Source organism: Aulonocara sp. 'chitande type north' Nkhata Bay, linkage group LG1, assembly GCF_057382095.1.
Source record: "Aulonocara sp. 'chitande type north' Nkhata Bay isolate Kocher_YH1m ecotype deep benthic linkage group LG1, A_spYH_male_GT1.1, whole genome shotgun sequence".
NCBI classification, from domain to species: Eukaryota; Metazoa; Chordata; class Actinopteri; order Cichliformes; family Cichlidae; genus Aulonocara; species Aulonocara sp. 'chitande type north' Nkhata Bay.
In genome coordinates this window covers 8,903,881-8,920,967 of record NC_141344.1, presented here as the reverse complement: position 1 = coordinate 8,920,967, position 17,087 = coordinate 8,903,881, and the positions used below count along the sequence as shown (strand labels likewise).

The 17,087-nt window shown below is 39.6% G+C and overlaps 1 protein-coding gene across 2 annotated transcripts in view; it reads left to right on the top strand.

Moving 5' to 3' along the window:
• Positions 1-17,087, top strand: part of LOC147338653 (transcription initiation factor TFIID subunit 4) — a 107,937-nt gene that overhangs the window by 53,654 nt on the left and 37,196 nt on the right. For both annotated transcript variants that reach the window (XM_086259056.1, XM_086259140.1), the window contains one exon: positions 5,257-5,313. In XM_086259056.1, the coding sequence (XP_086115182.1) occupies positions 5,257-5,313 (57 nt within the window). The remainder of the gene's footprint in view (positions 1-5,256; positions 5,314-17,087) is intronic.

The window sequence follows — 17,087 nt, the reverse complement described above, 5'->3', positions numbered from 1 at the left end:
CATTTTGCCCTAACGATAATGTAACATTTTTTATTTACCTTTTTATAGGAAGCGCCTTGAGACAACTAAATAAAATGAAATTGAAATATAAAAAATAGCCTGAAAGATTTATAAAAAATGGAAGAAGAGAAAATTGAACGAGGCAAAATTACCTCAGTTTACCTTAAGCTATACATCAACTGTCCTATTTACAATAGGCTGGATCACACATCGCTTTCTCTCGCCGTTTCCTTGCAGCAGCTACAATGTATCTGAAGCCAGAAGCACCTATACAGCTGTTCCAATCTTACTACACAGTGTATGTTAGGAAGGGTGGATAGTGCTCTGTTAATCCAGGGAGTGGTCTTAATTCAATTCAATTCAGTTTTATTTATACAGCGCCAAATCACAACAACAGTCGCCTCAAGGTGCTGTATATTGTCAGGTAGACCCTGCAATAATACAGAGAAACCCCAACAATCATATGACCCCCTATGAGCAACCGCTTTGGCGACAGTGGGAAAGAAAAATTCGCTTTTAACAGGAAGAAGCCTCCGGCAGAACCAGGCTCAGTGAGGGGCGGGGCCATCTGCCACGACCAGTTGGGGTGAGAGGAGGAAGACAGGATAAAAGACATCCTGTGGAAGAGAGTCAGAGATTAATAACAAATATGATTCAATGCAGAGAGGTCTATTAACAGATAGTGAGTGAGAAAAGTAACTGAAGAAGAAATACTCAATGCATCATGGGAATCCCCCAGCAGCCTTACACCTATTGCAGCAAACTTTACATGGTTCATAGTAAGAGCAAAAACCTAACCTATCTATACTTTTCAAGGAGTTACTTAAAGGCTTGAGTGTGAAAATAATGGGAATAACATAGTATGGTTGTAACAGTCAGCACAGCGTAACCCGACTGAATACCTGTAGGAGATTCTGGAACAATATCAGCACCATCATCAAAACTTAAATAACCGTTTGAGTAGTGATGTTCCATCCCTTTTGTAGAAGTTCAGGAGATTTGTGCAATCATTGCCAAGGTGAGTTAAAGCTGTTCTGGCAGCACTTCTCCCAAAAGCTTTCTAAGACTCAGTGTTATTGTTGTTTTGTTTTTTTCCCTTAATTTGTCGCCCGTCTCCATAAACATCTGCCAAAAAAACTCAGAACTGCCTTTGAGCTACTTCCCGCTGCAGTATTTTTTCCAGGCCTTTACCTTGATTATGCACACACATGGACAGACTCACAAAACAATAGCAGCTATAATATATTGGTGGAGATCATCAAAGAATTAGCTGATAGGTTTGTTGGGTTTTGCAAGTAGAGTACACTTTATCTTAGCTATTACACAAACATCTAAAACGAAGCGTGATCCATATTTAATATTAACCTACAAACCTTAAAAATAATGATTTACTTTCAGTGTGTAATAGCAAAAACATTTTGCTCCATGTGTAGTCAATTGAAAAAACAAAACAAAACGTTTTTTCATCAGATGACAGATGAGGTACACTTTGCTAGGACAGGGTTGGATCCTTTTTTGCATTCAGAACCACCTTAATTCTCTGTGGTGAAGATTCACCAAGGTGCTGTAAACATTGCTCAGATTTTGTCCGTATTGACGTGACAGCACTACACAGTTGATTTGTCATTGAATATGATGCGAATGTCCTGTTCTACTATATCCCAAAGGGGCTCTGTTGGATTGGTGCATCTGGTGATTGTAGAAGCCATTTGAGTACAGTGAACTTAACCTTTTTGTCTCTGTGACATAGCACATTATCTTATCTCAGCAATGGTCAGCAATACTCAGGTAGGCTGTCCCATTTAAATGATGCTCAGCTGGTACCAAGGAACTAACTGGTATGTTAGCCAATCTTTGTGATAAAGTACACCTAATAAATACGTGCTGGTTTATAAATTTTCTTTTTTAGTTAAGACGGCATTTTATAAACTGCAGTTTGCGAATTCGCTTGTTACTGTGCGTTATGTAATGATATGACAATTAGCCATGTGCTTATCCTGCTTATGCTAGTTAGTCATCTGGAGCGGTTACTCCCTTTTTAAAGCTTGCCTTCCCTTTTAAAGCCGTAATAATTAAAGATCCTTGAGGTAAAGGTGGAAATACAATAACGGAGTTTTATTTTGATTATGATCTCCTTTATAAACAAGCAAACAAAAATTATGCATAAGCCTAAAAGGTGGTGAAATGTGAAACTGGACAATAGTTAGACACCTAATTCTCTGTTCTTTAAAATTGTTCCAGATTGAAGGTTACTTTCGTCCAGTTAAACATTGTAGCACAGGACATTTAGAACAGGACTACTTGCCCTAGCCTTAAAAAAATGATCAAAACTAATGGGGTGCTAGTAGCACTGACACATGGCCAGTATTCTGATCTCAGCTTTGTGCATGTAAAGACATTTGTCTCTCAGTAAAAGAAGATCACCACTGACCAGAAAAAGAAAGAGAATCTTTTGCAAATGAAAATGCCCTGCAGTGTAACATTAGCAGAAGCTAGGTTAATTTAATTAATTTTGAATGGAGCCAATGTCCCACAGTAAAGATTCTCATTGCAGCACACCTCACTGTCTTAATTGCATTATTACGCTCTAGTCCTGCCATGCAGGATATTAGAAAATCCTCTAGTTGATGAACAGGGCCACCAAACCCCATGACCTATCTGTTTTTTTTTTTTTGTTTTCTGTTTTTTTAAGATGGAAAAAAAAGACATTGCCTCAGCAGGAAACTAAACTGTAAAGTTGGTTGTTTAAAAAAGAAAAAGTGCAGCTTTAGGATCCTCTTTGTCATGTCACAGTTCTACATGGTTGAGCACTGTAATCATTTTTTTTTCTTTGGAAAGCTCTCTTTATTAACAGGATTACTGAAGAACTTTTGCAAATGTAGCCAAGTTCTGTTAGAAGGGCTTACCTCGGGGCTGTTTGGATTGCCTGAGCTTCGTTGAGGAAAGTCTGACTTCACCTCAGAGCCACGTCTGTGGCTTTTTGGCTCTTGTTGCCATGGCGTTTCAGTTCAAGGAGAAGTTTGGAAAGAAAATTGAACGATATACTACACAAACAGTGCTTGATAATATTGTAGTACTTTCTCTATTATTTAATCATGTATTCGTTTTACTTTTCCTGCTTTTTTTCCCTTTACAGCTTTATAGGTATCACATCTGTTTTATGGTACACTTGCTTTGATATTCTGCAGCCAATATAACAGACTGATTTAAGGGAAAGCAGGAAAAATCCATCCTAAAACACTTACATACTGTTAGGGAGTGGCTGATGATTTAACTTGAATTTTTGGTTCGATTTTTCTGACTTCCTCTAATAACTGTTTCACTTTAAATGTTATGTTTTTGGCTCAGTTCACTAAACTAAAAAGGAGCTTCTTTATACATAGTATTTCATGTTCATCCTTCATTTGAGAGATATAGATCGCTGAATATGTTAAAACTCTCAATAATTCATAATGTTATGTTCTTATATTGCATAAGTGAGCCATTTATTGACTTAAAGTTTCATAAAAAGAAAGATTTACGGTGAAGCTTGATGCCGGCGGTTTGTTGGTGGATATTATTATTTTTTGCCTGTAATTTGTAAAGGAAATAAGATTGATCAGATTTATAAATACTATCAGCGGTAACTTAAAGAAGTATGACAAGTTTCACTCTAAATATTTGGGAGAATATGTTAACTTTGCTGTTTCCACATAGAACCCAGAGCTTAATCAAAGAAAAATAACCCTCTGATTGTCCTCATAATTCATTTTTGGCAACAAAATGAAATTTCAACATTGCAAAACAGCTCCAGAATACATTCCCAGACTGTTTGTATACTATACTACACTGCATTTTTTAAGCACAGTACACTCAATTACACAAAACCAACAAAGCTTGTCAGCATTTAGTACGCAGTCCTCTTTTCCCTTCTCGACTCTGTTCACTCCTGTAAGTGGGGAAACCAGGGCAGCTGACAGAGGAGATGTAAAGCATGCCAGTGGCACCACTGCCCTTTGTAAACAGTCCATCTGTACCTACCCCTCCTATCCTCCACCCACCTCCCTGCCTGCCTCTTTGCTGCTCGAGCGCCCGCTAATTTGACCTCTTGAATAAGAAACGCACTGAAATAATCCTTTCCACCCCCTCCTCCTTCCTTCACAACAAGCTTTACCCTCTGCTATGCCAGCCATTTACAATATGACTCAAGTCTTGAGGGATGCTCTGGCCGACTGGAGGGCAAACACATTAGTCTTAGTTGAGATACCGACCACTACGTGAACTGCCTGATATATTTAAAGCCAATTAGCAGTAAGGCTATGAAGAGCAGGTCTCCGTCCATCAGAGAGAGTACATAAGGAGAGGAAGGGAGGTAATGTTAAGGAGGGAATAGGGATGGCCTGGCGTATGTTCTCACTGATTTGTTGTTTGAAGAAATTAGATGAAAGTAAGATAGCTTTTCACTTCACTGAGATGGAGGCTGTATTGTAAAAATAAAATATGACAGGTTCTCTACATATGTAGAACTACACGATTAACCTTTTGCAATGTTTCAGGGAATAAAATGAAGACATTATAGAGCTACCAAAATCAGGTTAGACAGTAACTGAGAGCTTTGTTTGCACAAAAACGTTAGGGTCGATCAACTTATGCTCATCTTAATAGGGAAAAAAATCAAATGGATAGATTATTTCCAGATTAACAAACAACACGCAATTACTGTGTAGTGCCATAATCTGCCTCTGTTGCCTGCAGTGGTCAGCTGTACATGTACATTTGGCTGCGTGGTGAAGGATTCCCAGGGACAAATACATTCACCCAGATCTTAGCAGCTGATTAAAATAGAAGTGCTGTGTTGTTATGCCAGGGACACACACACTCACACAAACACAAAGCAACGGATAGCCACACTGGCTCTCAGTGACACATAGACAGCTACTGCCACTGATAGTCACCAACATCCTTTCCCCCTTGTGTGTGTGCACGTGTGTGCGTCCTGGCTCGAGCAGAATTTTTAATAACCTCTTTTGATTAGAATCCCCCTCCAGCGGCTTATTTAGGGCTGGATTTGGAGCGGGTTTAAAGGCCACTGCCCCCCGGGGGGCGCTCCATTGCTGTTCTCTGAATTCAGATACGATGTCCTTGACACCTCTGTATCCTGTTCCCATTTTGCACTATTTTTGCTGCCGCAGCAACAGATGAGTAGCGGAGAGGTTGTGGGCTCCTTAAACCAGCTGTTAACCTGTGTCCCCCCCCCCCCCCTCCTTTGCTCCACAGAGTCGCTCCAGGCAAGAAGACCCAGAGCAAGCTCGACTGAAACAGAAAGCTAAGGAGGTAAGCTGCAGCGGAGATCATTACCCTTGACATTTCCCCGACTCCAACGTATTAATTTTTCATGCCTCACTACATATGTAATGCCATTTAAAGTCCGACTTAAAAAAGTTTGAAGAATTATTCGCGCAGATTGAAGCCCAAGTGTGGAAAATGATTTTCTGCGCACCCAAGACACCCTCCACTTCTTCCACTCCACTTCTTTTTTCTTTTCCTCATCTGTGTCGTCTCACAGCAGTGTAAATTTTGACTAATTGCTTTTCATTGGGCCCGGTGTCTTTCCGTAGATGGTGTCCTTTATTTACTGTTAATTTCTCAACTCACTTTTGGCACATCTGTATCTCGTCTTAAAAGTACATTTGTATTAATTTTATGTAAATGTTGTTGCCACATAAAAGTGCGATTATCTTAGCCTACACAGTGCAACAGAATTTATAGTGAGAGAGCAAAATGGATTAACTTTTTATATCTGTTTGTAAATTAGTCCAGTTGCAGTGATGCATAGTTCAGCAAAAGCATAAAAGTATATGATGAATGAGGTTTTAAGATGTACCAGTTCATGGTCTGCAATAACTTTTCCTAGTAAAAAGTAGTAAAAAGAGTTATTTCCTTTTCCAACAGGCAGAGGCATAACACTTAGCTCTGCAAACTGGGAAGTGTTTAAACTGGTATAGTGCATTTCTTTTCTGTACAACGGGGGCGCTTCATCTCAAGTGCAGGTCTTGTATAAAATGAATTCCCAGTGGAGCTCAGAAAGTAGACCACACCGTGTTTTAGTGGATGGTTAATGTTGTTTACGCAAAGGAAAAGGAAATAGCACTTTCACAGTGGAAGTTTGCCTTTTTAATTTTTTGTTTTTTTGTTTTGTCTTGTTTTTTTGTTTACACCCGAATAACTTCACTGGGTGCTTTCAGTCCTTGGCTTGCTAACAAAGATCAAGAGGCCTGCGTGGAGCTTCCATTGAAAAGTCTGAGTAGGCAGGAGGATAAAACGAGCAGCATTCACCTGTTGTTGTTGTTGATGTAGAATGTAAGGAGCACACGGGGTTTTGTCTAACTTGCTTACTCTTTTAAAGCAAGCCTTTTGTTTATTTAAGTAAAGTTTACTGAGCATGCATGCACTTTTTTGACTTACACCATCATTTATACTCACACAGTTCTACACTTTTGGCCACTTATATTAAGGATTAATTGCATCTATCTCGTTCAATGGAAACTCTTGTATTGTTGTTTGGCCAGAATATTTAATTTTAAGATGCACTTAGCCAGAGTGTGATATTGAACTTGTGACCTTAAAGTGACAAGTGCACTTACCTCAGGCTACTTGCGGCACTCGATCGTTTGTCTTCTTCTCTTCCGGACATTTCTTTCTAGCAACAGTGAGCCCTGCTGCAGTTTAGAACATTCACACTAGATCTCAGCCTTCCCATAAGCCCCACATATGCAAATGAAGCAGCGTAATAGGCAGCGCGATAGGTTTGCCCCAGGGGCCATGTGATCAAAGTGGATCTCCTCCCTGTTAAGTGGCAGTCCGCTCGTCATCTGGATACGGCCAGATTAGTGCCTCGTGAGGAGATGCCGCGTGCATGTATGCACATTTTCATTTTCATCTGGAATTTTAAGAAGGTGGTTTGGAAATTGTTACTTTATGTAATGCTTTCTCCCGCTAGATAGAGACGAGGAAAACTCACCAACCCCTCCAACTGCCCCCACCCCCACATACACACACATACACACACATTCAGCTCCCCTTTTCCACCCTCCCTCACCTCTTTCTTTTTTGCTTAATGGCCGTCGTTTCTCAGCCCCCGTGCCTCTCCAGTTTTCATCACCTGACTGGCTCAAGGGGACAGAGCTGGCTGTTTGTGTCACTGCAGAGTCTGTCGGCAGCTCACACATCTGCGCAAATTTCATCAGGATAATGAGCCCGAGCTACTCTTCCAGGCGACGGGCAGAGGAGCCGACTCTCTTTAAGCCCTTCTCCCTGATCACACACACACACACACACACACACACACACACACACACACACACACACACACACACACACACACACACACAGTCTAACACATATGCACACGCGCACACACAACCACTACCACCAAACAGTCATCATTTTGGGGAGATGGAATTACAGAGTGTTATATACTCGAACCAAGTGTTGGCATGTAAATTGAGCTGGCGCATGATTTGTTTTTAAAAAGGCAGGTACATTGTGCTGTGAAACTACTTTTGCAGACCTGAATCAGTGCTGGAGCCTGACAGCCAGGTGTTAACCATGACTCGCAAATAAATTGTATGAATTGAAATGCTCAGGCTGAATGTCTAGTTAAGTCATTTTTAAAATCACACATTTACCTTATAGAGTTTGTTACATATATAAAACAACTGCGTCATCTTACCCTCATTTAAACTGCTCTCTGGGAGTTTAAGTGTTAAAGAATTGTAATAGGTGGGACACTGGTGTTGTGGCCCACTTGGGGCCTTTCTGGATTTTGCATGTTCTCCTTGTGTCCCACCCAGCTAATAGGTTGGTTAAGCAGAAGAAAATAGATGGATGTATATTTAATATGTATTCATTATCAGTGTTATGACCAAGTTTTACAAAAAGCAGAGATAACATTTTTGACTCCTGTTGAAGCCAAAGAAATTAATTGTTTTTAACTACACAGCATTGTCTCTGCCGATTGTCCATATTTAGCTTCCCAGCATGCACCTGTCTTTTTTTGCCCCACATAGTATCTTTGCCTGAGGACCCCACTTACCTTCAACCCGACGAGTGGGCATCACACCCTGATTAGTGCCATGATTAGACCAGAGTTTTCACTTGTAGCAAAGAAATGTTAGAAATTAATAAGCAGATTTCTGGGACATTTATTAAATGCTCTCTAATTGATGAACCATTTCTGTTTTGAACAGTCCACGAGCTTTCTGCTGGCCAGAACACTAACTTTGTTCAGACTGCCTCATAATTTAGGCACTTTGTTCTTAAGTTTACAGAGACTAGACCTGTGTTTCTAAGGGGATAAAACCTTCTCTTTTTAATTATGCAACAATCTGTACCTCTAGCCCTAACCTTAGGACAGACTTAGCTTCACTAAAAAAAAAAGAAAAGAAAAGAATGCCAGAATACAAAAGAAATACAGTGTTCTATTCAGTATGGGTTGTAATGAACATCTTATGCTCTAGGTGTTTCCAGCTGAGCTGCAGGATTTTAGTTTTGTATATTGATGTAGCTAATCCTGTGATTGTGCTTATGTATATAAACCAGCAACCTGAAGCTCAACCTTGTCACCAGCAGTGTAGTCTGGTCAGATAGTTGTTGGCAGAGGTTTTGTGTGCGATAGGCTTAGCACTTCTGTTTCCTCTATTCACTACCATTTGGCCGAAAGGTCAGATGGGCTATTTCAGAAATGCCCCCAGTAAAAATCAATCGGCAAATCGTGGAGCTCAGTTCCTGTTTGTTTTTGTTGTTGGTGGGTCTGTGTGTTCTGTCTGTTCCATCACTGAGGCAGGGGGCCAAGCAATGCCTGATCATTGAAAGTGAGAGAATAAGCGAGAGAGAAGAGAGAGAGAAAGGAGGAGACAGAGAGACAGAGACAAAGAGATGGAGAGAAAAGAATACTGAGGGTGGGGGCAGTGGCGAGATAGAGAGGGAGTTAAGGCCAGTGGAGATACATCACAATGTCAGAAACACAGACACACTGCAGCCACAGATTCATCATCACAACCGCGTCTGCAGGCACAAGTGGATGCAGGAAACGAGTGAAGTGGAGAAGAGGTGTGGAGAGAGGACAGGACAAGAGAGACGAGGGAAGAGAAAAAAGACAAATTGGCTACTACAGCTGGCCAAAATCTGGCCAAAAGCTCCTGTTTGAGTTTGTTCGACCCCGAAAGCAAATAAAGCCACGAACAGTAATATTTCCACTATATGGCACAGTTCATATAAGTTGATTAAAAACTGTCACTAAAGCATTATGCAGTACCTACTCAGCTTCCACTACGATTCAAATTGGACAAATGATAATCATAATAATACCAGCTGACTTGGGATGAAATTGATTTTACAGCTGTGCAGCTACAGGTAATTTTTACCTGAACTGGTGCATTGGGGAGAAATTTAATAACTCAAGTGCCACCTGATCATACTTGGCAATTGCTTCATAAGTAGGCTTGTAATGGTGTGTAGTGTGACTCTTTAGTGTATGTCCTACATAGGTTTCTAATAGAGTCACAAAGGTTTTTTGTTTTGTTTTGTTTTGTTTTAAATGGACAGATCCACATGTGTTCTAGTACATGTTGTTAAAAAATGTTGTTTGCAACTTGTTTTCCTTGAAGCAGAGAACAGTGTAGGCACATATTTTATGGGATACAGCATGCATCAAGTCAGATGACCTGTGCCATCTGTATGTGAGGCCACACCTGTACATATGTACATCACTTCTAAGGGTTCATTGCAGTTGTTTGTCTTCACCAAGCCCAGTTCCACAGCAGGTCCATTATTTGCTGTACCTTGTGCCTCTCTTTAAGTTAGTTAATCTAGTACAATACATATTGGATATGGATTCAAGACTCACAGAGAAGCCTCGTGCTTCACCTGAGCTACAAGGACAGTAGTGCAGTTAGGATATATCGCCTAGTGAGCTGTCACATACTCATGGTGGAACCAAAGATAAGGTTTGCAATGATAACCAACAGACTGCAGCAAGATGCAAGTTTATATCCCTTTCAACAGAATCTATGACGCTGCATTAGCCTTGATCGAAATTGCGCTATCTGAGAGTGAGGTAAAGGAAGACCTTTGTGACTGTAAGCTTTTGAGAAAGTCTTTACTATGCTATTATATTTATGAATGCTTAAGTTTTTGTTAATTGATATTTATTCAAGTCATTATTAACATTTTTTAAATAAATAAAGAAAAAAGAAGTTATAATATGAAGAAATAAATGTTGACAATCAAGAATTCAAACAACACATCACCAAAGTGCTGTTTAGATAGAGATTTACTTCTGGGGATAAAAATCCACAATCTCCAACAGCAAATAACGTAATCTTGGCAATCCAAGAATAAAATATGGAGGTTGCCCACCACCTTTGTGGAAGTGAGAAGCAGTGGAGTTTTATATCAAAAAATATCCATAAAAATCTTATCTTGAACAAAAACAATTATAGAGAGTTAAAAACATATGTTTGTAATGACGAGTTTGTGTGCAAAACACAAAACCGATGTTTCTGTTTTTAAAATGAGCTTTAAAAAAAGCTTAAAAAAGCTTTATTTCCAATTTAACCAGCCAGCACACCCATTTAAGAAGAGCAGAACCACCTAGCCTTATTCTTTCAGACCCAACATGATAGGCAGAAATACCCACTTGCGAAATAGACTTAATTGACAGAATGTCTTCAAAAAGCAATGAAAAAAGTCTGAAAAATTCTGTCATTTACACCACTGCTTCAATGAGTGCCTTTTATAAAATAAATGTTATTTAGAAAGAAGAATTATGGCTACATAAGGAGCAAGTAGTTGATTGTTCACAACACACTTGAAAGCTATTAAAGAGGCTCCCTTCCTGTAAGCGCGAAGTCATCCACATTCCCCAATATAGAGTAAGAGATGAGAGCCAGGGCTTTGCTACCAGGTTTCATCCTCTGATAAACTGGCTATCTCCTACTGTGGCTGGTTAGCACTCTCAAAGGGCTCCGGGTCAAATAACCCCTCAATATACTCCATGTGGTCAGCCCACTTACCAGCAAGGACTTCATCCCAAAGCTCCTCAGTGTTGGACTCAGACTTTTCTCAACATCTTGAGAAATATGACATGCATTTTCCAGGATTAAATACTGAAGCTGAGGACCAGTCTGATGCTCAGCTGGCTCTCCTATTGTGCATTATCCCCAGACTGGACATACCTTGTCCTGAATCTTGGTGTGCAAAGATAAGCAGCATTGGAAGACTTCTCCGGCTTCCGCTTTGTGATCTTATTCAAACATGATGATGGCGAACTTAAAAAAAAAAACGAAATAAAAAATTGTGCTCTGAGGGCAGCCAGGCTCACTACTTGTAGCTTGCAAGTCCAACCCTGTGGAGGAATAATAGAATAGCATAAAAACAAATTTAACTATGTTTTCCAGGAAGTGCTTCACATTTGTCATCACAAGTCATGTCCTTTAGGGTCTGAATAGAGGATGTTTTCAGACAGGTGTCAAGGTTCTGTGATATCCCATAGAGAGTGAATCTGGATTTACCCTTAGTCGAACAAGTGTTTCAAAATTCCTAAAAAGAAAAAAACAAACAAAAGACTTAGATATTGACTTATATTCTTCTCTAAATTGAAAAGAGATCTACATACATCTTAAAAATGATTTCCCAGCATTTTATGCCTTTATTAGACAGTTGATGTTGTTAATAATACAAAAACAAATAAGTGGGGCATTAGTCAAAGCTGTTTGGCTGGGAGGTTGAGGGAGCTCATGGTTTAACACTTAAGCCACTGAGGTCTTAATTTTAGGTGTTTTTGCTAAGATGCTTGGACAACTGCAGACGTGAAGCTTGTGTGCTGTTGGAAAAAACGAAAAGCGCAGGAGGATTGAGATCCTTGTGAGATGATCATCCTTGCTGTTTTAAGCAAATACAAGGCAGGACGAGAGACGCACAAAGGGAAATTAACACCGCAGAAAGCACTAAAACTACAGAAGAAACTACTAAAAGTGAACATTCAGCACATTTTCAGCACTTGATTCAAATTCTTTTAGTTTCCACAGCAGAACTCTGTGGTGAGATTTAGTAACAGGGTGTTTCTTAGAAGCAGCGGGGGGCTTAGTCAAGCTTCCCTGGATAAATAAAGGTTAAAAAATGGTTAACACAGTCTGTCTCCCACTGCCAGCCCAATCACTGGCAGACCTTTAGATGATGTGGGAGGGAGCGTAAGGGAGTACATGGTCTTCTACTCTCCTCTTCTCTCCTCTCATTCTTTTTCCATTCTTCCACATTACCATGCCCTTGCAGCAACACTCCACTTCTAGCTTAGAGTGATTCCAGAAGACTTGTGTGAAACCGAGAGCTCTCCAATGGGAATCTCAAAGGTTTTTGTTAGAATAATTTTCCTCAAATATTTTTTCTTCTTCAGGCATTGAGAGATTTTTTTTTTGCCCATTTGACGCAGCAGCATTGCTTGAAATGTCTTGAACCTCTACCAAATTAATTCTGCTCTTGCTCAACTTTGAACCTTGCATGGCTCCAATTAAAAGCCTGCAGGTATATATCCTTCCTGAGGTGCAAACATATATGTTAGAGTCTGAATTCACTTAGACCACTATTCACGTGAGATATGCAGAGCCTTTTTCAAAGGAATATACTTTACCCATATATTGCCTATATTCTCAAGAACTGTTTGCATTAATGTTTTGTGTTATTTAGATCGTACCCGTTTGTTCAGCCAGTCCTTAATACACATATACATGTGTTTGACTGGCCTTGCCTTCGCCACAAGTGACCAGGTCGTGGCGAAACTGGAATCCACCCACACTATGAGCCCCATCAGCTGCAGCCTCACACTTTGTCAGAAGACGATGTAACAGCCCCTTGCTTTTTATTAGGCCAGTTATATCTCCGAGTTCATAGGCTCTCATCCTCTGGCCCTCCTCAAACTGCTCTGCTCAAAGGAGCGCTGTCCCCCATTAGGTAGGCCCCAGGGCAAAAGCCTGCTACCCTCCTCCACATTTGCTCCCTCTCCATGCTGACTTTCAAAGAGAATTCCTGCTGTTATGTGTGTCCCAATTCATAGTTATTATATTCTTGTCTTCTAGCCTTACAGATACACAATACATTCATTTCACTTGAGCAGCAGCCATCGTGGTCAACTTGCACAATCATGGTTACAGGAACATGCATGTGTGCTTCTTGAGTATATTTTATATATTAGGTTCTTTAAAAAAAATCATTTTTCTAAAAAAAAAAAAAATTTAACAAGAGTGCTTTTAATCTAATATGTTTTCAACTTGATTTCAATTATTTTTCTGAAAGATCACGAAACAGGTTAAGATGGATAATTTATTTATCACATAAGAAAGGTCTGTTTTGTAGGTCCTCCAGATATGCAGGCTACTTAATAGTACACTGTAACCTTATTTTTTATTTGTTGCTTTGTTGTCTGTAGTTCCAACTTCAGTTTTTTTTCTTCACCTCAAGACATATTACATGAAAAAAAAAAAAAAAATAGAAACAGGCTTTAAAAGTACCTTTGGTGTTCCTGTGTGTTTTCGAATATTACAAAGTGCTGTAATGAGAAGGAAAACAACAAAAAAAGGAGATTTTTTTTTGCCTCAGAGGGAGATAGCGACTCGTCTAGTTGCTGTACAAGCCTGTAGGTTCACTTTTCTCTTTGTGCGCCGGAGCACTCCTTGGGACTCAAGCGACAAGGGAATTGGGCATGCTGAGCTATGCTGAGCTATGCTGGTGGCGAGGTGCCAGCCTCCTTTGCCTGGGATATAAGTGAGAGGGAAGCAGGAGGCAGGACATGTTTCAATTAGGCAACAAACACCGCACACAGAGGATAGGAGAGGGGAAAAAATAGCTTGCCCACATCAACTACCTTCTCCCTCCTGACCTTTCCCAAAAATACACTTCCCTGAACTGCTGTGCCCCACCTTTCTCTTTTTTCTCATTTAAAATCTAAAGAGTCATTTTTGTGGAAATCTTATGGGAAGGACAGTAGCGGGGGTCTTTGAGAGGTGATGCTAAGTGTGCCAGCTCGGCCTGCATGTTTCCATTAGATTGTCATGTTGGCTAATTAGAGAGCGGCAGCATGATTCACCTTGTTAATTAGGAGGACTTGCACACCATGTGCCTAGGGGCGGTGTGGGGAAGAAGAGCCCAGCCTCAGAGCCTCCTAGTCGCCTGCTGCCTATGAAGATTCCCCTTCTCATCTACCTTCCTTTCACTCCTTTTTTTGATTTGGAAATGAATAAATCATTGAGATCGTCCTCTCTCAGAGTGTGAATATCTGAGTTCTCATCTTTTCCTGGATGCAAATGAGGCGTGATCAATAGAAGGTGACGAGCGGCAAATCTAAATGTTAAAAAAAGAGAGCAAGACAGGGAGAGAGAAGATTGCTAGACGAAGCACAGCAGCATAGAACGAGACAAAGCGAGAGAACATTTAAAGTAGGAAATTTTCCCTTAGATAAGCAGTATTTTTAATGATCACTCCTCTTTCCCTGTCGCTCCGGTGTAACACTGTCAGAATCTGCTTAACACTGATTTCTGGCTCCTTCATTAAACACCGTTCCTTGGCAAAATGTGTCGTGCAAATGTTATTATTTATAGAAGCATTACTTACTCCAAAGTAAAGGCACGAAGTCTGTAAGACATATTCAATTTATTCATGTATTTCATGCAGTGTCCCTTTATACATTTTAATTCCTGCAAATAAGTTGCATATGAAGAAGAACCACAGGGCTGTGATAGTGACACTCACATAATGACCTTAGCTCCAGGGACAACTGAGGGCTCTAAATAATTGGTCCTTCGCCCTGGAAGGACTTCAGACATACTCAACTTCAGAGGAAAAGGAACACACTGCGCTAAGACTATTAGATCTTGCACATTTTGCTCCATAGGTAAAATACCACAATCACAATTTATGTGCAAAGAATTTATGATGAAACTGAATTTCAAAACAGTTTATGTCGCTTTGTTATTACATTTTTAACTTTGGGTGATTTATTATCTATTATATCTGTCTAAATTATCTATTGCCTATCTATTCAGAAAGACTAGTATCTTTGCAAATCCAAAGTTTTAAGTGCCGTATATAATGTGTCAGAACATATTAGTAATGCACACTGAATATCGCATAGTTTAACTTTAAGCGTTATAAATATTATAAATCTTTAAATATAAATTCACTATAATAATAATACAAAATATTTTGCGGTGTTCTCCTATTTGCAGTTCAGTTTGTCTAATGAAGCCAAACATGTCTCTATCCACACTTGCCTACATTAGCAGGTCGTGGCTCAACTCGTCTCTCTGTAGTGTATGAGTGCAGATGGAGAAGGGAAACCTGATTGGTTACTGCAAATGGCCCCTCTGCCTGCAGCAAACTAACTGCCAGGCACTTCACATGAAGAAAGGCCTCAAGATGCGGCTCACAGATGTTCACGTAATGTCGGCCATGTGGGTGTCAGGTGAATGAGTTGCATGGATTACAGACATACATAAAAAACATACATAAAATGTCAACACACACACACACTCTTATGTTAGTGGGAAACTTAGACAAATGAACACGCAATGTTACAAATACCTGAATTTCAAAAGCAGTCTTTATTAAGAAACCAAACAAACAAAAAATCTATTATTCGAATTCATGCTAAAGAAAAGACATTGCCTTTGCATCAGATTAATTCATTCATATGAAATGAATATAATATAATCAAAAATATTTAATGTGCACATATCCTTTTTTCTGTTTTGTATTAATTATTAATAATTAAATACTAAATAAACATCAGTCTGTCAGACCTACACTGCTATGCACAGTTACATATAGACATGCAATAGTTTCCCAGTGATAATGTCTGCATTGATTTAGCAGAGATTTTTTTCTTTCATGCAAATATTACAAAATACCAAACCATTCTTATGAACAATCAAAAGTTATTACTTTTTTTAAACCTTATATTAATTTTATTATTACTTCATTAATAAATAATACAAAATAGTGTCATCTACACAAGGTCACATAACAGTCTAACAGAATGTTACAAATTCTAGAAATTCATCTAACATTGTCGTGTAAGACTGACACTGCAATCCCTGGAACCACACTGCCAGTGAAGCTAAAAACTAAAACCTTATTGTGTTTACTTATGGTTCCATTAAAAAAGAATAAATATAGTTTTTTATAACTACATTTTGCATGCATTTGATTATATCCTGGTCCTCTGGACGTAATGTACTTGAAGCTGTATAATATATCCACAAGTGTATTAGAGGCAGACCATAGACTGTTTCTGTAAATCCGTGCGCAGACTTTTTATCTTTTTACAATTAGTGAGTTGACACACTGCCAGTTAAAGCCTTCCTGCCTTTCTCTTAAACTGCTGGCATTGACTACTGTTATCATTAATTTAACACTTTTTATGTAGTCAGCATCAGATGACTTATTTTTAATGCTGGCAATTTGGCTGTATTTTAAGAAAAAAGTGATACACTTTAAATTTATTGAGACTGGGTAGTTTAAAAGAGCAAAAGACAATATGCTGTGGTTGTAGTATTTTGGTACATTTTTGTCTCTCAAACTTTTCTACACTACAGGGGCGGAGCGTGGGGGTGGCTTACTGGGCTTAAGCCCGGGTTGTTTTGTCAGAAGCCCGGGGTATTTTGGAGTGTAATTTTTTCATAGTTAGATGCCTGGCTGACAACTGTATAAAACAAAAAGTACACACAATATTCGAAGCACATAGTGCACACTGTGGGAATTTACGACTGTGCGTGAATCCCCCCTGATATTGGTATGATCCGAGCTCAGGCACTAAGCGACTGAGCGAGGGGGCGGGGCAGCTGCTGCCCGTGAGTGCGCTGTTGGACAGACGGACCGCCAGCCATACTAAGGAGAGCTTAAGTTTGACCAGGTACCAAAGCAAATCATTCGTACCGTACAAATAATGTAAATATGACGGTGCATCACGAAAGATTGATATCAAAATGATCACTTGACCAATATTACGTTACTTGCTCTTCAAGTGAATCAACAAATGGCGAAATGAAAAGCCGAAC